General features: G+C 38.9%; 1 protein-coding gene across 1 annotated transcript in view; it reads left to right on the top strand.

Moving 5' to 3' along the window:
* Positions 1-21,969, top strand: part of CEMIP2 (cell migration inducing hyaluronidase 2) — an 86,689-nt gene that overhangs the window by 52,393 nt on the left and 12,327 nt on the right. The window contains exons 13-20 of the mRNA XM_077148419.1: positions 4,374-4,505; positions 5,713-5,748; positions 6,499-6,654; positions 9,478-9,655; positions 10,111-10,326; positions 14,040-14,248; positions 17,735-17,917; positions 20,171-20,390. Coding sequence (XP_077004534.1) covers positions 4,374-4,505; positions 5,713-5,748; positions 6,499-6,654; positions 9,478-9,655; positions 10,111-10,326; positions 14,040-14,248; positions 17,735-17,917; positions 20,171-20,390 — 1,330 coding nt within the window. The remainder of the gene's footprint in view (positions 1-4,373; positions 4,506-5,712; positions 5,749-6,498; positions 6,655-9,477; positions 9,656-10,110; positions 10,327-14,039; positions 14,249-17,734; positions 17,918-20,170; positions 20,391-21,969) is intronic.

Here is a 21,969-nt window from a genome sequence, read left to right as displayed (position 1 = left end):
GATACCTTGGTCCAAGAAGATCGATGAGACTCAGGGTTTCTCTTTCAAGTGAGAAGGCATATGGTGAACATGGTCAGGGTTTCTTGCTCATCTAGAAAGGCATGTGGAGAACATTGCGTCATTTGCTAGTTTTCTCTCCTGGCTTCCTGTTTCATGAAGCTCCCTAGGAGGTGTTTTCCTTCTTCATCTCCAGATGTTGCTGGCTGGTAGACCTTCTGCATCTCGTGGCTGTGTCATTCTCTGCTCTCTCAGAAATCTCCTGGCTTTCTCTCTTATCGTTCTCTTTTATAGGATTCCAGTAAACTAATCAAGACCCACCCAATGGGTGGAGATACACCTCCACCTAATCCAGTTTGACAACCACTCTTGATTAAATCACATCTCTAGGGAGATGATCTAATTACAGTTTCAAACATACAATACTGAATAGGGATTAGAAGAAAAGGTTACCTTTACAAAATGGGATTAGGATTAAAACATGGCTTTTCTAGGGTAACACATCCTTTCAAACCAGCACATTTACCTATATCATTACCCTCACTGGAGATCTTTGTTTCTTCATGCAGCTTTGATCTGCTGTCTATTGCCCTTTCTTTTCAACATAAAGAACTTTCTTTAGCGTGTCTTATAGAGCCAGTCTAGTGATGACAAACTCTCAGCTTTTGTTTTTCTGGGACCATCTTAATTTCTCCCTCATTTTTGAATGACAGTTTTTCCAGATACAGAACTCTTGGTTAGTAATTTTTTTTTGCTTCTAGTGCTTTAAATATGTGATACCACTACCTTTGTGCTTCCATTTTTTCCAATGAGAAGTTGGCATTTAATCTTCGTCCCTTTGTTGCTTCCCTCTTGTGGATTTCAGAATTCTCCCTTTATCTGCGCCATTAGACAGCTTGATTATAATACTCGTGGTCTAGGTCTCTTTGGATCTATTCTGCTTAGAATTTATTGAGCATCTTGGATGTGTATATTTGTCTTTGATTAAATGTCTTAAATTTCATGAGAAATTAATTAGAAACTTAAATTTCATTAAGTTTTCAGCCATTATTTTTTTTAAAATATTCTCCCTGCTTCTTTTCTCTCTTTCTTCTTTTGGAACTTCCACAATGCTTTTATTGGTACACTTGATGGTATCCTACAGTTCTTCAGGCTCTGTTTGCTTTTCTTTCCTCTTTCTCCTCCTCAGATTGAATGTTTTCAATTGTCTTACCATCACGTTCTCTGATTCTTTTGACAGCTCCAATCTGCTAATAAACCCTCTAGGGAAATTTCAGTGTTGCTGTGTTCTTCAGCTCTGTTCAGTTCCTTTTCATAATTTCCATCTCTCTACTGTTATTCTCTTTGTATTGTTCATCTCTCATTTTCCTGATTTCCTTTGGTTCTTTGTCCATGTTTTTCTTTAGCTCTTTTAACATATTTAATGCCATTTTTTAAAAAAGTGTTTTTCTGGTATGTCTCAGGTCTGGTCTTCCTCATTGATGGTTTCTGATGCTTTCATCTTTGCCTGGGCCATCACTTCCTCTTTTTCTGTATATTTTGTAAACTTTTGTTGAAACCTGGACATCTTGATATTTTAATGTGTTATTATTGGATAGACTCTTAGGTGTCTGTTCCTTAAGCTTGTATCCAGCTAACCAGCTAGTGTTATGAGAGAGCTTTTCTTGAATGCCAGGCACTAACAAGAAAAAAAAAAGAAGAAAAAGAAAACACTTTCTCAGTCTTTGCAGATTGACATGTGTTAGTGTTCTCCAGGGTTTATCCGTACAGTGAGTTTAGAGAATAGCTTGAGGCCAAAGCTTAGGGGCCTACCCGATCCCTTTTGTGCGCATATCTTATCTTGAGTGTGTGCATGTGGCCTTGGGAATTCCCACATTTGTGTGGTTCCCAGTGTCCCCTTTTCCATAGAAAACAGTTTCCTCATGGAGTATATACTGCCTTTTTATGTCTTATGGCCAACAGTCTAGAGCCCCAGGCAGCCACTTGACTGCAGGAGAGTTCTGAGAACTTCCTTCTACATGCAGGGCAAGTTCTGGGACGACCTGAGTCCCTCCAGGTCACCACCAGACAGACTGTGCCAGACATACATGCTCCCAGTTTGTGTATGAGGGTTACTCTGCCTTCTCTGAAACCTGGACCAGGGGTCTACACTTGGAACACAGGCTGGCCCTGTGCTGAGACCTAGTGGGTGGGGGAGGGGCCAGCCTAGGCGCTGCAAGATCTTATAGTTTTTAAGATGCCTTCTTCTTGATTTGGTGCTTGATATGTTATGGCAGTACTTTAACTGTTTTCTGTAGCTTTGAGAAAGATATTTCTGCCAGTTGTTGCTTGTTGTTCAAAGCTTCTGTGAAGGAGAGAGCCCTAAAGGGTCTCACTCCACCATGTTGACTGGGAACCAAAGATGGAGAATTTTAACACAAAGAAACTCTTAGTTTGAGATTGGGAAATTTCTTCTAAAAGAGTGAAAGAGCTAGAACAGCTAGCACAGTTAAAGCAGAAGAGAATTAAAGGAGAGTTCAAAGGTATGTTGAAAGCCCATAGATGATGAAAAATTGAGAAAACTGTTTTTGCCCACCAAGAGAATGAAAACAAAGCATATCCAAATAAGTGGTCAATAATTGGCTTATATGAATAGGTGATTTAGAAAAGATGAGATGGTTAAAGCAAAAAATCAGGTGTTGCTTTAGTGCCCTCTGCCTCATCCTTGCTTATCTTTTAGGACATTGTATAGCTTCCTTTCCAGAACCTCTTCCACTTGCTAGATGTTATGTAATGACTACAAAACTGTTTGTCAGTAACTACAACAACGAAAGAGTAGATGATGGCTTAGAGTCAGATTTTTTACCCCTTTGGGTCAAAGCTAGTTAGGGTAAGGAGATCTGAGTCATATACATAATCTAAGGATAAATATAACGCTCTATCTCCACTGCCACTGTCCCACTTCATGCCACCACCATCACTTGTCTGAAACACTTCAAGAGCTTTCAGACTGGTTTTCTTCAGTCCATTCTCCAAGTAGTAGCCAATGACCTATTAAAAAAAAGAAGTGAATCTACTCATATCACTTCCTAGATTCTATGCTTCCAGTGGCTCCCCATTGTATTTAGAAGAAAGAACCACCTCCTTATCCAACTGTCTATCCCTTCCCCATTGCTTCTTATTCCCTGGCTGGCTCTTTTGTTGTTCCTTGAGCATGCCAAAGCTCACTTGTGCCTAAGGCCTCTTTTTTTTGCCTTTATTTGCAATGTGATATTTTTTGTTCTTTTATTTTTTTCATTGAGGTAAGAGTAACACACAGAGAAGTGCAAAAAAGTATATTCTTCAACGAGTTAAGAAATGCATACACCCCTGTCAAAATGAAGAACATTTTCATTACGTGAGAAATTTCCTTAACATTCCTTTTTAGTGAATGCCACCCACTGAGGCAACCACTGTTCTAATTTCTGACACCGTAAATCAATTTTGTCTATTTTAGAACTTTGTATAAATGGAGTCACATAGATTTCACTATCATGCCTAAAGACCTTTGCACTTTCTCTTCTCTGTGTTAGGTCTTTTGCCTTTCTCCATCTCCCATCATACACATTTAATAGCTTCCACTGTATGTCAGCAACTGTGGAGTAGCATTTTTGCAAATAATGTGTCTTGATTGTATGACTGAAAATCTCACCAGGGTAAACTGGTTTTTGAAAAGCTGTCTAGTTTTTATATCCCTTTACTCTGTAAAATTAAGACTAGAAATAATCTTCCTTTTTTTAAAACAGTAGCCATATGGAAATATTTATTTGATTTGTGATAGTGGACTGATTTCTTTGACCTTTTCATTAAGGCCATTGTAAGTGTTTTAGAAGGAAAAGAAAGAAAAGTAAAACACAATCTTTATAATGAATAAGTCAGTCAAATACAGTGTATTTTAAATATAGGCATTTTTGAGATACCAACCCTAGTTTTGTCTTTATAGTTGAAGGATTTCATCAGCACACAAAGTACTGCTGTAGTTCACATATCTGTATAATTAAATATATGATTAACTTATTCAACATATTTATATTAGTATGAAATTACTGAAGAATTTGTGAGACTCCTGCTCTGAGGATTTTTTTTAATGGTTTTGATGCTTAGACTATTCTGCAGTATCCATTCTAGAATATAAAGTGGATTTTAAAAAATAACCAAGAAAATATAAATGTAGTTTTCTGGGTACTTGTTTAAATAAACATAACTTTTTTCTTTGAATTTTTAAAATACAAATTTTCAAGTTTTTTAAAAAAAAAATCTAACCCTGCTTCTTGGTAATTAAGCTCACAATTATGAATAGCCAATTTCCATTGCCTTTTTATTACTTTTTTAAAAAAACTTTTGTTTTTAATCGCAAGGTTTCAGCCTCATCAGGATTCAGACCCTGAAAAGCCACGTGTTGCTGCTCTAATTGACCGGCTCATCGCTTTTAAAAATAATGATAATGGAGCTTGGGTCCGCGGAGGAGACATTATCGTTCAGAATTCAGCGTGGGTATTTTCTGCAGAGTTATTACCTGATGACAACGATGTACTCATTTTTAAAGATATTTAAAAAAACCAGCAACGGTAGAATGGTCTTACGGTAGTGGTTCCTGGAATCATATTATAACTAATAAGCAGGACAAGTTTGGTGGAAGTATACTAGAGTTAATAGACTGCAAATGTTTGAAATTGTCTCATTCTGGTGCTTTTACTGGAACTGACCTTGTCTGGTGACATGAGAGTATTTTTATGAGATTGAACAGAAACCGGGCATTTATATTACAAATATGGTGTATGTCAGAGAGCTAAATAAAGATTTTGGAAGTACCTGACTTTTTTTTCCCTTCATCTTGGATACTCCTTGAAGTTTTTCTGATGTCTTCACATTGCCATTCAACACAAAAGTTGTGTAATTCTGTCATAATCAGCCTGTTGGCTTTATGTCTTAAAGTGACTTGAGCAGTCAGCAGCTCACTTTTTTCCCGTTCATGTAATTTTAGGAGAGATCTGCTGTATGTTGGTCTGAGATTTGCTGTTCAAGGTTCCAGAAAATTCCTTTTTTTCTGGCACTGACATTAGCTCCCTTGTATTTCACCATCCTCTCTGACTTTTGTGATCCAAATAACAGCTATTACATTAAATCTGTAGAAGTGGTTTGACGACTAATGTTGAAAAATTTCTATCTAGTTTTAAAAAAATAAAAACAGCTATAGCTAACATTTTATGCCACTCAGTATGTGTCAGGCACTTTTCTAAATGGTTTAAATAAATTAGTATGTGTAATGCTATCAAAATTCCTCTGACTATCAAGATTATATTATTGGGCAGGCCATGTTCTTGGGTGGGCCACAGTGGCTCAGCAGGCAGAGTTCTCAGCTGCCATTCAGGAGACCTAGGTTTGATTCCCGGTGCCTGCCCATGCAAAAAAAAAAAAATTATATTATTGTTCCAGTTTATAGGTGAAGAAAGTGAGGCAGAGTGGTTGAGTTATGTTGCCCAAAGTTGCACAGCTAGTAATTGTCAAAGAGGGGATTTGAACCGGCCACCCTCACGTTTATTCTTAGTTAGTGTGAAGTAAAACGTCTTTGTGGTCTTGAAGAGAAGAAATGTTATTGGGACTGCCTAGATTTTATGTCAATTAAATATGGAGGGAGTAACCTCTTCTTATATGACCTGATTTAAAAATGTTCCCTCATTCTCTTTTCTTTTGCAGATTTGCAGATAATGGGATAGGACTGACCTTTGCAAGGTTTGTAATTGCTTAAAAAATTCTTATTTGACCATTTTAAAGCTGAGATTAAATAACCCTTGATTTTTGGATAATACACAGGGAAGTTGTCATTTAGTCGCATTTAAAAAAATATTGGCATCCTCTTCCTGATACCACTAGAGGGCCAAAATAACATTTTTATTGATTAATTGAATTCATTCCGAAATAGTAGCTTTAATATACCTGGAGTTCTACAGAAGGATAGACCCATCATATTTTTTGTTTAAAAACAAAAAATATTTGAGGTTTAATCTATAGATTCTTTACCATAGGGCAAAAAAAAGAAGGGGGTGAAAGTTTGGAGAAGATTAAATATTTTCTTTCCTAGAAATTGCTCTAATTTAGCAGTGGTCTTTAAAAATTAAAAGTTTTGTGTTATAGTTTTTTCCTAAGTAGTAATTGTACTTGCCATTTTAAACATATTTGTCATTTAATTTGTTTCATATTGGGCAAGTCTGTTCTCCCCATTTGCAAAATTGTTGTTTGGGACTAGAATATTCCATTATTGCTACTAAATTAAATTTCACTAGATTATGTATAATTTGTAGAGTAGTAATTTTTGCACAGTATTTTCACAGTTTAGAAACAATTTCTGATGACTTGATACTATATATTAGAAAAAGGTACTGGCTGCTCTGAAAACCTTAAGCTCCGTATAGCTTACCTTCATTTGGGGTACATTTTAATATCCTGGAGAATTGTGGTTAATGATTGTTCTCACTTCAACAGTGATGGAAGCTTCCCAAGTGATGAAGGTTCCAGCCAGGAGGTATCTGAATCTCTCTTTGTTGGGGAGAGCAGAAATTATGGCTTTCAGGGTGGTCAGAACAAGTATGTAGGTACTGGAGGAATAGACCAGAGGCTGCGAACTTTACCTAGGAACAGGTAAGCATTGCTTAGTAGTCGAGTATTAAATGTAAACAATAAGAAACTAACCTTCAAGTGGTTTCCATAATTCTGGGACATTGCTTACTAAAACTTCATAGATTGCGCTGTCATAACCAGAGAGCCTGCCTTGTTTCTCCATCCCTTATCCCTTGCATAAGGCTTTATATAAGCTGGTGGCTTTTTTTCCTCTCTTTCTCAAACCGTAGTAAGTAGCCAAACCGTAGCTATGACATTAGGTCAGTTTTCCCTCTAACTTGTGATGTTGGTTTTCGGAACTAACCACTGGAAAAGGAAATTGCCTACTGAAAGAGTCCTAGAAAATGATAGTTGACTGATGCCAAAGCTGTCTCAAAATTTAATCGTTGCTGTGTAATTAGCTGTGTTTCAGATGTGGAAGGGGAATGGGGGAGACTGTTGGCATGCTTTCTGCCTTCGTAATCACAGCCATTGAAACAGTTCTTAGCACTTAGGTTCTTCAGAGCTTTTAGGGAACTGTTAACTAATTCATCCGTATCTCAGTTCTGAGAAGCAGTTTAGAGTTGTCCTCATTTTACTTGTGAGAAAACCAGGTAGAGAAAAACTTAACAGTGTCCTGAGGTCCTTCCCTCAGAGCCAATGACACAATTCGTCACATGTCGGCTCTCGTAAAGGAATGTATCTCTAGGCTGGGCTAGATCAGGTAAGGGGAATGGCGAAACAGACTCTTAGCTTTGTAGCTGGGGGAACCCCTTGACTGTTTTTTGGCAAGGGGTTACCTGTGCTTGGCTTTTCTCCCCCTGTGCTTGTCATTGTGAAATATTGAGCATCCTTATATATCATACTCAGTATAGAAGGCCTATTAGTCAGAACATGGAAGCCACTGGAAATAGAACTTTTTGGTTTTTTAATGGCATTAAATGCATACAGTGTACTAGACCTTGTTCTAAATACTTTACACATTAATTTACTCAATCCTTGCAAAACCCAATAAATTGGTGCTGTCATCAATATCGCTTTACACATGAGTAACTTGCCCTAGTCACACAGCTCATAAGTAGGCAAGTTGGGATTCAAACCTGGTTACTTTGGCTTCAGTGCACTGCTCTTTGTTTTTGTGCTGTAGCTGCTTCTCCTAATGCGTAGATTAAAAGAAAAATAACACTGGGCTGGCATCTGGGCTGCAGTATGATGACAGCCAAATCAGTACCACCCTTTTCATTTCATATTGGCCCCAGTTTTGTTTCAGAACACTTATTGCTGTTTTGTTAATGAGAATTCTCCAAAACAAAGCTTTCTCATTGGTCAGTGAATCTAGTTTTTAATAACATAGAACCTTTTCAATGAGGGAGAACTATTTTGGGTTATATACATGGAAATTCATCGTGATGCATAAATTTTTACTAGGTTTTTTGTTTTTCTTCTAGCATATATGCTTTTATTGTACAACATTAGTTGTAAGCTAACTGGTTGCTGTAGAAATCCTCTGCAGTGCCATTAAAGAATTAATAGGAAAGAAATGTAAGATACAAAATATTATGAGTTTTGTTCATAAATTATTAGTGATTTATGATTGTTAGTCTTATGAATTTGTGTTTGAACAGAAAGCAAAGCAATGAATAAGATGAATTTCTCCATCTAACCAGCCCGTTTGATAATAGTAAACCATGACAGGTTATGCTTGTATTGCGTATTTTTAAGTGTGTCATTTCAACTTTTTATTCTCCTTGAGTGACATGGAAGGAATTTCTCTGTGCTTACACAGATTTGTGTTTTGTTCTCATGGCTAGAGGTTTTGGGACTAAACCTAAAGTATATGAGTTCCCAAATAACAGGTCTTAACCAAGTTAGTTCAAGGAAAGAAAATTATTTCATTGGGTCCTTGGAATTGTCTTCTAGTGGTCTTTTCTCTTTTCTTGAATGCATTTGAAGAAACTACAGTATACATTTTCTCCAGCTCTGCAACTAGTACCACAGTCCACCTAGCTGTTTAGGTTAAAGCAAAACAAACAGGTGAAACAACCCCAATCTCGTCAGGCAGTCTATCAGCAAATGTTTTCTTTCTCTCCAAACCTACCCCAGATCTGCCTCTCATCTCCATCAACTCATCTTCCCTGTTGGTCCAAGCCGTGGTCGCCCATCACCACGTTCACCACGGTCCTCCTACCAGATCTTCTGTCTTACTCCCTTGTCCTGATACATTGTTTGTCATGCAGGAGTCAGGGAGATCTTCTCGTTTTGAAGTACCGGACCACGTCACTCTTTTGCTCAAAACCCTGCAGTGATTTCCCACCTCATGTAGAATATTATGTGAATTACGTTAGGCCCTGGACTGCCTCTGGCTTCTCACCCCAGTGCTCTGCATTAACCTTTGCTTCCCTCAGGACTCCAGGCTTGTTCTTACTTAGTCAAGGCCTTTTGCTTTGCACTCGCTCCTCCTTGCCTGGACTGCTCTCTGCTGATCACTTTTCCTGCTAACCCCTCTTCTCCCTTCAGATCTCAGCACAGAAGTCACCTCTCAGCACAGAAGTCACCTCTTCAGAGAGGCTTCCATTCCTTCCAAAATAACATCTCTCTCTGCACATGACTTTTATTACTGTGTCTTACTGTCCTTAAGGCACTTATTGGAAATAGACCTTTGTGGGGTTTTTGTCCATCTTTCCCACTACAGTGTGCGTTTCGTTAGATTGGGGATCCTGACTTGGTTACCGCTGTATCTATAGAGCCTAGATTTGTGCTTGTGCATTGGGGATATTCAACATTATTTACAAAACAAATAAGTAAATGACGTGCTGTAAAGGGAACAAGCATATGTTCATTCAACAAAATCTTACATTTTAACAGGACATTCCCAATTAGAGGCTTTCAGATTTATGATGGACCCATTCATCTCACAAGGAGCACTTTCAAGAAATATGTGCCAACCCCAGATAGGTACACCAGTGCCATTGGCTTCCTCATGAAGAATTCCTGGCAGATAACCCCCAGGAATAACATCTCCCGTGTGAAGTTTGGTCCACATGTAAGTATGTTCAGTTTACGATTTGCATTATTTCTGATCTAAACTCGTAAAAGGCTGTTATGAAGATTTGCAAAGAGGATTTGGAAATAATTGTTCACAATTCAGTAGTCCCCAGAAGTAGTTTTCTTAGCAGATTCACCTTTACCCTTAATACACAGGACAATCTGGTTACCTACCCTACTCTTTCCCCCATCATGCCAGTTCCATGATGACAGGTAGAAGAGAGATTGCATCCCAGATCATCTGGCTCACTGCTTCCTTAGCATATTCATTGAGTACAAATTCAGATTGACTGGATGCCGTAGTTGACAAACTGTCTACTGTAATTCAGAACTGTGTTAACTTCCAGACAATTGTAATAGACATGGTAGTTGGATCCCCACAGAGAATGTTGGCTAAGATGACAGGACCTCTCATTTTGTGATGCCCTTTTTCTTTTTCTTTATTGCCGTCAGGTCTCTCTGAATGTCTTCTTTGGAAAGCCTGGCCCGTGGTTTGAAGATTGTGAGCTGGATGGTGATAAGAACTCCATATTCCATGACATTGATGGCTCTGTGACAGGATACAAGGACGCCTATGTGGGAAGACTTGATAACTACCTGATCCGCCACCCAAGCTGTGTGAACGTAACCAAATGGAATGCAGTGGTCTGCAGCGGGGCCTACGCCCAGGTGGGCTCTGAATGTGTCATGATGTCGGATTTCTTACCAGCTCCTGATAGCATGGCTCTGTGTTGCGTGCTTTGCAGCTTCTCCCTGTGATTCATGATTTCCAAAGCATGATTTTCTTGAAAGGAAGGAAGGATGGAATGAAGAAAAGAGGGAGGGAGGAGGGGGAAGGAAAAGAGACCGGGGAAGGGCAATATGAGTGAAGGGGATGGGAGGGAGGGAAGAGAATGGGGGGACAGCGAAGGGCAGTGTGAGTGAAGGGGGTAGGGATAGGGAGGAAAGGAATGAACAGATGAATAATGTAAACGAACAAAGGAAAATACACCAGAATCATAGACCCGTAGAGTCTTATTTAAAGTTCAGTTTCATCCTAGTCCCCACCCCAAACCAAACTTAAGTGGAAAAGTGAGTCCCAAAGAGGTGAGATGGTTTGCACTTGGTTAAATATGGCTGGGATATTTAACTCTGGGGTGAGATCTCATATTTCCCAATCAGGGTCTTCTTTCCGCACTGTAGCTCTGCCCCCCTGAGAGGAAGTTTCATTCTTTGCTTTCAGGGTCAAGATCTACCAAATTAGGGAGCCTGGCTTTTGGAGCAGAATATCAATAAATCACTTAGAAAGTGAGATGAGCTCTTTTCTAGTTATGAGAGGTGACCAGGGAGCAGGGACAGAGCTGGGAATTGGAGAAAGGGCAAGGAGAGAATCAAAACTTCTGATGTTATTAAGATATAATGTCTATGAAAATAAGAAGGAGATCATCTGGTTTGGGAAACCCTTTTTTGAAAACATTGAGATGGATGTGTATTTTTTAACTTGATGCCTAATAGAAGAGGATGGACTAGTTTGGGAGGTAGAATGTATGTTTACGTTTGTAGGCTTTGGCTCTCACTGCCTGGGTTTAACTCCTGGCTTTGCTATTTCCAAAAATACGAACTGCATGAATTAACTACTCTATTCCTGTGTATGGTGAGCATAATAATAGTTCCTCTCTAATGAGGCTGTTGTGAAAATTGAATGAATACACATAAAAAATTTTGCATATGGCCTGGCACGTACTTAAGGGCTTGGTGATATTAATACTATTTGAAGAGCAAAACTCTGTAAGTTACAAAGAATATTTTATTAGTGATGTTTGGATACAATGAAGAGATGGCAGAATGGAGGTGTCAGTTGCCCATAATTTTGAAGGGAGCCGAATATTATTTCCATCTTTTAGATATTTTTAATCCTAGAATTAAAAGGTAGGATTTAATAATATACTGTCAGGGGAGATAAAATGATGAGTGAATCGTTTTATCATCATTTACATGATACGGCTGGGAGAGGAGAATGAGGGGAATGGCAAGGGATTGTCTTCAGGGGAATTGGACTCTGATAACCTCAAAGGCAGAAAGAGAAGGACGTCTCCCTTGTTGAATTGGTGCCAAATGCTCTTATTTGTAGGGTGCATTCTTCCTGGAGAAAGACCAGTTCTGTGACCAGCTACTCTGCTGAACTCTGGTTACTTTGCCTCTCAACTGTGTTCATTGGCTTCTGTTTTTCCCTTTCTTTGAGCCCCTTGAGGCTCTTGTGTTTTCCACCACCTTAGCTTTCTTCAGTTGGAGCTTCTGAATTCTTCATTATTCTTCTGACTCTGAATCATGACTGTTAAAGAAAGTTGTGACTCTTAAATTAAAACAAAACAAAAAGAACAAAAAGTTTAGGTTCTTATCTTTAGACAAAACAAAGGGCTTAAGTGGGATAAAGACTGGAGAGAGTTTCTGGTTTGCGTTTATATGGGGTGTTAGCTCTTTTCTTGTGAGCTTTGTCATTCTTATAAGCAAAAAAAAATGTAATGCTTGCCTAATTCCTTGGTGGGTAAGGGAAGGGTGGAGAATTAGCTACAGTACAATAATGAAAAGAATATGATTTTAAATGTGATTTCTTTTTTCCATTCATTTTATTTTAAATCAGAATTGTCTCCCCAAATTGAGTTGACCCGTCAATATTGGGGAATCTGAAAGAGTTCTAGAATTAAAACAAACAAAATCACACAAAGCTTCTTGTTGCCCTGTAGCTACAATTTCACTTAAATTTCTTGCCAGTCACATGTTTTTATGCATGTGTGTATCTTAAAGTGGTAGGTGCTCCTTAATGAAAAGATGTATATTTTTAAATTGTTATAAATGTGTCAATAAATTATATGGTTATCATAATTTAATTTTTAATAACAGTTATTAAAAATGTGTGCATATTTTTTCCCTTTCATTCATTCATTCAACATTTATGCAATAAATTACTAAATCCTTTGGATTTCTGATGTATTTGAAAATATGAACCTGATTCTTTTATCTTAGAGGGCAAAGGAATAACTTTATTTTTACTTGTAAATGAAGAAAGAATATCATAAGTCATTTAATGCTTAGGCTCTGGAAATGGTATGAGTATCAGAGATTAGACTTAATCACTGATCAGAAATTTTCTCCTGAGAATTTGGTATTTGGGCTGGAAGCCCAGATATACAGCCATTTGTTATTACTTAGAAATAATGTATATGTTTGTAGGTGAAAGATGGAAACAACTGGAGCTCAAGATAAAAGAATCAATCTGGCTATTTGCTAATACTTTTTAATGCAATGCTTGCTTTTTGCTGATCTCAGGGATAAAGATGTTTAGGAATGAAGAGCAAATTAAGGTTACATTTGCCACTGCCAGTCATCTTTGGATCTGGAAGAAGGCAAAATAAAATACATGCATGTTTAGAGATAGTCAGTAAACTCAAAAATATGTCCTGCTTTTTTATTTTAAGTTGTTCATATGATGCTGAAGGATAATAATAATGTATTTTACTAGTCAAGCATGAATGAGGGCTAAGAAGACTTTGCAGGCCCAAAGGGCATAAGATTGATAATTCAGTCTTGATAAGATGGTAGTAATGAAGAAGAGGAAAAGTAGAAGCATCTGGAAAAATATCTTGTGAGTAGATTATGGAGGCTTAGAAGTATTGTGGATTTAAATGTCAGTATTCTGCAAGCATTTTAATATTTCTGGAAAATTTGGTTAGTGGATACTGATTTAGTTTAGGATATGTTTTAAAAAATCTGAGGTTTTCTTTGGAGGATGCTTTTGGAGAAGGTTTTGCTCTGGCATGGCAAGTGGTTTAAATGCCACTGGAATAAATGCAGGATTTACAAATCTGTCTCAATTTTATATGTTTTTCCAGTTTTTGCAGAGCTTTTTATACTGCCTCCTTCCTTTTTGGGGGGAATGAGTGAAAGATGACTTTTTGGGCTAATGCAGTTCATGGAAAATTGGAAGTCAGGGCTCTGTGATAATTAAATTTCCATCTCTTAGTTCAGGGGAAAGTCTCATTTGGCCAGAGGGTATCAGTTTTCACTTTTGTTAGCTGATTTTTTTTGTATGTGCGCTCTTCAGATTGAGGGATTTCTTGGACAAACTCTCTAAACCACAGAAGTTTTATATTCTGATGAATAAGCTGGCCCGTCGTGGTAGAAGAGGTGATGATCTTGGCCAGCGGAACCCATGGTCTGTTTTCACCATTTCGGTTTTAAGCAGGCTGCATCCTAAGCATGGCTTCATCTGTAGTTCGCTGCTGTCTGTTTGGCCTGGCACAGATCTCACAACCCACAGAATCTCTTTTCAAAGTAGGGACCTGTGACTGCTTGGCGATTTAAATTTTCCTTCCCCTCCTTTAATTCTTGATGATTTTCTGAAGGTCTACGTGCAAACCCAGAGAGCGCAAAACCTGACCATGACCATCACACGAGACGAGTACCCGTCCCACCCCATGGTTCTCCGGGGCATTAACCAGAAGGCTGCGTTTCCCAAGTACCAGCCAGTTATCATGCTGGAGAAGGGGTACACCATCCACTGGAGCGGACCGGCACCTCGGACCACTTTTCTATACCTCATAAACTTCAACAAGTATGTTTCCATTACTCTTTTTTTTTTTTTGGTATGCTTTATGGCAGGGTCACATTTCATTATTTTTCCATGTGAGAATCCTGTTATTGCAGCGCCTGTTTGTTGAATTTTTGTGGGTTTGTTTTGCTTGTTTGTTTGTTTTTTGGGACGTGCATGGACCAGGAATCGAACCCGGGTCTCCCACATGGCAGGCGAGAATTTTTATTAATAATGCACGTACATTCTTAACATACAAACATTCCGTACATGGTGTACAATCAGTGGCTCACAATGTCATCACATAGTTATATATTCACCACTGTGATCATTTTTTAGAACATTTGCATCACTCCAGAAAAAGAAATTTTAAAAAAAATGGAAAAACTCATACATCCTATACCCCTCACCGCTCCCTCTCACTGACCACTAGTATGTCCATCTACCCAATATATATTTTTAAAATTTTGTTTCCCCTATTATTTATTTATTTTTAATCCATATGTTTTATTCATCTGTGGCAGGTGAGAATTTTACCACTGAACTACCCTTGCACCCCCGTTTCTATTACTCTTATTTCAGACAGATGAGAATGTAGTAATTTAGTGGAGAAAACCAACTTCTACCAACCTAGCAGAAAGTAAAGTGTTTGCATATTTTATATTGATGGGATTAAGAAATTGTGCTAGCAGAAGCCTGTCATCTTAACAACACTTACTTTCCTCTAAGGGAAAGGTTCTGTGGCCGTGAGTGTTATGTGCAGAAATCCATTTAATACAGTCTATAGAATACTGCAATCCTCTGTAGATGGAATGGGAAGGAGGTTTTGTTCTGTAAAGTGTTGTGACTGATCACTTGATTGCCTGGAAAATGGAAAGATTTTTGAGGCCGAGTTCAGACTTGACGGAAGAGAGGGGTGTGGTTGACTGGTGATGTTTGCTAAGGTGACGAGGTAGGTGAGTTGTGGCATGAATGTCAGGTTTTTTCCACCCCTGCCTTAGAGCACCATTCTCTCCCTTTGTGATCTCTCAATTGTCCATCTGGCTAGACTCCATAACAAACAGTCTCTGGGTTTATATTAATTTATTCCAATGTCTACTCTGTGCCTGTTGCTGGTATGTAAAGATGAGTGAGAAAAGTACTCGCCTTCTAGGAGGTCACAGTTTTAAGGTAGGGAAAAGAGCTCAAGTAAATAAACATACGACTTTTTTTCAGGGGAAAAAGATTGAGCAGCTAGTGGCTCAGTGGCAGAGTTCTCGCCTGCCATGCTGGAGACCTGGGTTCGATTCCTGGCTCCTGCCCATGCAGAAAAAAAAAAAAGAGCAGCTTATCCTGCCTCAGGGAGTTGAGCCAGGCTACATTGAGGAAACACTGACTGAGTGATCTGTCTTATTACAACAGCACAGTGTTGGGAAAGGACCAGCTCTACTCAGGGAGTGATGGATTCAATGTGATGGGAGCAGAGTGTGCATCGGGGAAGTGACTGAAGGTGAAACTAGAAAGAAGGGATGGAATTTGTTTTGAAAGGCAGAATAAATGTGCGACTGCTAACCCATTGGATTCTATGCTCAGATATGTACTTGAAAATGGAAATTACTTGTTCTATTGTACATAAAAATGGAAATGGCTTTTCCTCCTGACTGATCATAAACCTCTGACTTGTCTTAAGACACCCAATTCAAAGGAACAAAGGTGAACATTGAACATACAGGGATTCAGCCCTAAGTAGGTCACTTCTAAGGATGGGTGAACATTGTGTTGTAGAAGCTCTTGTTCTGAGATATTTAGGTTAGGCCTTTGGCACAAGCTCTAACCAAACCATTATAATTTTCCAATAACACTTGCCGCTGCATGTCTAAGCCCTTTCTGGAGGAAAGGGAGAATAGCAACCCCACCTATCTAGGCCAAAAATCCTGGGATTCGTCCTTGATTCTTCTTTTTGCCTCGTCTCTTATTCTCATCGGTTACCAAGCCCTGTTGGTTCAGTCTCCTTTCTTTCTTCCACTTCTTTCTTCCCCCACTGCCGGTGACGGAGTTCAGGCCACTATCATCCTTGCCTGGATTTCTGCCCTAGCCGCCTCCTTCGTCTCCCCACCTCTAATGTTTAGTCTGCTTTATGTCCAGGGATTGTTTTCTAAGAGCACAGTCTGACAATATCACTCCCACATGTGAGCTGCGGAGAAGTCAATTAAAGAAGCCCATGATTGTCAGAGAGAAGGAGGAGAAATGTGAAAAAAAGTCATCAGCAGCCCAAAAAGTTACCTCTGGCAGGGTTTTGAATTTGAAGAACTGAGGTTATGAATTTGAAATATTATAATCAAATGGTATATGGGTTTCTTTAAATATCATGCATTACTTCTGAACAAATACTGGGCAAGACTGGAGTCCAAAATGAAAAGTTTCAAAAATCCACATGGCTTGAAATTCAATTGTGCTTTCTTTATTTAGTTAATCAGGTCAAAATTTCTAAAAGTTACACAAAGAACAAAGGCAAGAAGAGGAGGAGATGGGTGATATTTTTTTTCTGCATTTAATATAATTATAGAGAGGTCATAGATTTTGTCATAGGGCCACTTCTGAAAATAACCCTTTGAAAGTTATAAAAACAGTGCGTGGTGTAGCGGTGGCTCAGTGGCAAGAATCTTTGCCTGCCGAGCTGGAGACCTAAGTTCAATTCCCAGAACTTGCCCATGCAAAATAAATAAATTATAAAAACATAAAAACAGCACTTTATCATTATACAAAATAAGGATATACAGAAAAACATCAAGAAAGAAAATTGAAATGATCTATAATCCTACTAATCAAAGTTAGGTATTATGAACAGTTTGGAGTGTTCCCCTCTCTGTCCACCTTCACTAAACATATGAATGGATCATAATTTATCTAACTACACCTTTTCCTCATGGCCATTTATAGAGCGTTTTCCCCCTGCATTTTTTTTTTCTTTGCTATTAGAGATGATCCTACACCAAACATCTTTTCTTATATATCTTTTGTCTTCCTTTCCAGTTATACTTTAGTGGGATTAGTGGGTAAAACCTGTGTGAACAACTTTAAGGCCTTCCTATATCCTGTTATGTATTTTTTTTTCTGTTGCATATTTTTTAAAATTCCATAGAAAGAATTCTACCAGTGTGCACATCCATAATCAGGCTGGAAGTGCTTTTGCCTTAGTACAGCTATACCCAGGAGCTCACTAATTTTTATCATCCATTTGCAATGGCTTAAATACATTTTATCCAATTACTCTCATATTCCCTTGAAACCTGTTGAAACCAAGAATTTTTTTGTAGGATATTAATGTAAAAATGTTGATAAGAGAAATTTGGATAACAGATAAAGTTGAATGCTTCTTTAGTGTGTCACGGTTCAGGACTTCCATTGTTAATGGCTACACAGCTAACAGAAAGTTAAGGAGGAGGAAATGCTAAAATTTGCATGTGCTGTAATACGCAAAAGAGACAGGATCTAATATGAATTAATTTTTTTATTGTCTGTCCTTTATAGGAATGACTGGATTCGAGTTGGCCTCTGCTACCCATCAGATGCAAGTTTTCAGATTATCTCTGGCTTCTTTCTGCGACAAAATAGCTCATTAATCCAAAAGGAAGACTACGAGCCAGTACAGTCAATGGAAGAACTGCAGAGAAAGCAGTCCGAGAGGAGATTCTATTTTGACTCCAACACAGGGTAATTCAGTGGAATTAGGGAATGAGAATTAGTGCTATTTTTCTTTAATGGTGAAATTACTAGTTCTTCTGAGTAGTTCAGAAGAGGCTGTGATGTAATAGCTGTTTAGAAAAGCAGCTGCTGTGGGTTAATGCCGTGTACATCACTATTAGGGGTTTCGAAGGAGAACTAAAATGACTCATAATTATACTTGGCAGTTGAAATCGAGCAAAAAATGTTTGCCATATACCTATTAAGGCAATTTAGGGAGAGAAATTATTCTTGTCAATAAGGAACCAGTAGGCCAACGTGAAAATTAAAATAAGTTTTTCCCATAACAGCTCTTAAAATGATTATTTACTGATGTTACAGTTCCTATTTCAATGAAAGCTCATTTTCCTTTTCCTACTGACTTTAAGGCTATCCCCCAAGTCGACCTGGAGTTTTTAAGAATCACTGTATAACCATGGCATATTTGCTTTCAACTTTCTCTAGGCTGCATCTTTCCACTTTTTTATTCTAATCCTGACCTCCTGGGGTCCTGTTGGCTCTGTCTACTTTTTTCCAGTTACAGTGTCTCAGCCTTTGATAATGGTAGGCCCTGTCTCCTGTACTCCTCCAGCCACTCGCATGCTCCTTCAATATCCATCCCTGTAGCTGACGTTCCTACTGTATGCCATTGTCTAGATACTATCAGTATAATAATGTGAGCAAGATGCATTTCTTAACACCTGTGAATTCACAGACATCTGAGGGATGCGGGTCTGTAAATCAAAGTAATTAGAGATCAAAGGTTTAAATGTAAGTCTCATGGTGGGATGTAACTCAGTGTGCTTTATGGGGTAACCGGTGTGTCAGCCCAGAAGGATGACAGTGCAGCCAAATTGTAAGGAACAAGTTAGAGGAGATGGAAAAAGGGATGGGAGTGGTGTACCTGGCAGAGGGGACCATGTGTACAAATGCATGGAGGCATGGAAGAATGTGGCATGGCATGTTTGGGGCAGACAGAAAGTTCAGAATGGGGAGAAAAGTGGCAGGATTAACTGGGGAAATGAGTTGGGGTTCAGTTGTTAAGTGCCTTGTTAACCTACAATTCATTTGCCCACTAGTGCCCCTTTCAGCAACGTGTGATCAGCTTAAATCTTTTCTTCTCATAACTTCCCCTGACATTTGATTTCTAATTAGATTTAAACCGATAACCTACCTAGACTCATGTTCTTTAAGATTGCAGAACTTCCACATTCCTAATGATTTTCCACAGAAATAAATGGAACACCCCAATTTAAGGACAGTCAGGGGACCTTGAATGAATGATCACCTGTATGAAAAGATGGAAAATATTTCCCAGTCTGGGATACTTCAGGACTCCCTCATCCTCTGAGGTTCTAATTCTTTCTTATTCTAAGAATTTTTACTATTGTAATTACATAACAAAATGCCTGCACCTAACCAGGTCCCTGCAATTCTTTAAATATATATGTTAGAACTACTGGATGTTGGGAAAGTGGCAGGTTTTTCCCTCATATGTGCAACTTTGTGTTGCTCATTAATGAAAATGTGAATTCTTCATCTCTGGTAATCAGTTGCATCTGATCTTATCCTTTAGACTCTTCCTTTTGGTTTAGAAGGCCTGGGCTCACTCGCAGATCTTGAACTGCTGCCTGAAAGTGAGACTTTTCCACTTATCTTGGCAGTGAGAGGGTAAGACAGAATGGGTGGGATTATTACTGTTCATTTTGGTTTAAGTAGAGGTAGAAGGACCCCAGGCCCTTCTGCTCTTGCTAAACATTACAGGAATTGATCTGAGACCATATTTTGGCCTTAGTCCTAAGTCAGAGTTGCTATTTTTATGATTCCAGTTTTGTATCTTAAACCAAAATGATATTTGGACCAAAAAAGGTAGAATAAACCACTCTAATTCACCGAATCCTAAACTCAACCCAAGTCTGAAGTTTTCCAAGGAATCTTTGAGCCAAGCCAAATTCCTATCCTTCCAAAGGACCTATTGAACTAATTCAAACCAGAAATCAACTTTGATATCTTGCAGCATGGCTGAATCAGGATGTGAAAATAGTTTCTAACATGGCATTGCATTTGCCTTAGGACCCGAGTAGTGAAGAGAGAAAAGATAAGCAGATTTCATATTTCACCTGTAGTTATTTTTCTTTGAAAGGAAAGATACTTTATTGGAGGCAGTGATTCGATGTGAGGAATTTTGTTGAGGTTTTTGAGGATAAGTCTAACGCCGCCTGGCTTGTGTTCTGTCTTGCACAGATTGCTGTTTTTGTACCTCAGAGCTACAAGTAACAGGGATGGCCACAGTTACTGTTCATCTGAGGGGTGCGAAAGGATCAGGATCCAGGCAACGTCAGACTCAAAAGACATCAGTAACTGCATGGCCAAGGCGTACCCCCAGTATTACAGGAAGCCGTCGACCGTCAGGCGAATGCCTGCCATGCTCACTGGCCCCTGTCGGGGCTGTGGCACCAGTCAGGTAAACCAGGAGGGAAAGTGGGATGTGGTCTGGGAGAAAAAAGGCAAAACATCTCTTTATAAGAAGGAAGGATTTTCTTTGAAACATCTGTGTTGCCAGTTAATAAATGTTGGGTGCGTTTCTCCTGAATTGTGGCCCCTTCTAGAATGTGACACTCAGCAGAAGCAAACTAGTCCAGGTTTATAAGAAAATATCATTGCCGCCCTGCCCCCATCGCCACCGTGATGTACTGATTGACTTTAGATGAATGTGGATTTTACACAATTTGAAATTAGAAGTGGGTATGTCGATGGGCATGTTTTCTTTCTCAGATGTGTGATTCTGTTACAAGATCTCTGTTTGGTTTACATGTCAGTGATGCAGAAAATACTTTCTCTGTGTTATTGGTGGTGTGAAATTTCTCTGCAGAAAGTGCAGTTTGCATCAGTCAGGGTTCTCCAGAGAAATATAACTAACAGGATGTGTGTGTGTGTGTGTATATATATATATATATTTTTTTTTTAAGAAGTTTATTATAAGGAATTGGCTCTTACAGTTGTGGATGATGACAAGTCTGAATTTGTAGGGCAGGCTGGAAACCAGAAGTTCTGATGGAGTGTGTTGTTGAATTTTGAGTCCAAATTCCTTAGTCTGGAAACTCAAGTGACTGGAGGGTATGGTCTTGAGGAAGAATTCCTTCTTATCTCTGGAACCCTCAGTTCTTAAGGTTAAGACCTCCCACAGATTAGACGAGGCCCGCCCACATTGCTGAGGGTAATATCCTTTAGTTAAGGTTAATTGATTATAGATGCTAATCCCATGTATGTAATATCACAACGAGGACTAGGCTAGCATTTAACCAAACAGCTAGGCACCGTGACTAGTCAGGTTGACAGGTAAAATTAATGAATATGGAAATCATTTTCTTTGCTTAAGAGTGGAAAGCCACTCTTAATTTTGAAGCAAGTGCTATTGTATTTACCTCCTTTCACAGTACAGACTCTGTGGCTAGAAGTAAAAGTACTTCTCTCCATTTAGTATTCTTAATTAGACGGTCTCTTTTTGGAACTTGAGGAAACATGCCAATGAAAGAAATCCAATTATGAGGCATACCAAAGGGGTTCCAAACGAAGTCACATCAGTTTCACCTGAAAAAGAAATGTAGTGCTCATATTGTCCTAAATAATTCTTAGGGGCTGAGGAAAATGAGTCTCAAAGTGTGGTCCCTGAGCAGCTGCACCTGTGTCACCTGGGATACGAGCTACAAGTTCCCAGGCCCCACCCCAGGCCCACTCAGTCAGACCCTAAGAGGGTGGGCCCAGCAATCTGTGTTTTAAGGAGCCATTCAGGACTTACATTTGAGTTACACTGGACTGGTGGATATTTTTATTCTTATATTTTTAACATGGGCAGGCACTGGGAATCGAACCCGGGTCTCCGGCATGGCAGGCAAGAGCTCTGCCACTGAGCCACCGTGGCCGCCCTGGTGGATATTTTTAAAAGCAAGAATTGCCACAAAATGCGTATTACCTGCTAATTTGAAAAACAAACAAACAAACAAAAAGCTCTACATCTTTTCATTTCTTATTCTAAGTGATTT

The sequence above is a fragment of the Tamandua tetradactyla genome, chromosome 2 (genome assembly GCF_023851605.1).
Source record: "Tamandua tetradactyla isolate mTamTet1 chromosome 2, mTamTet1.pri, whole genome shotgun sequence".
In the NCBI taxonomy this organism is placed as follows: Eukaryota; Metazoa; Chordata; class Mammalia; order Pilosa; family Myrmecophagidae; genus Tamandua; species Tamandua tetradactyla.
Note: the sequence above shows the minus strand (reverse complement) of the source record. Positions and strands in the feature narration are given on the sequence as shown.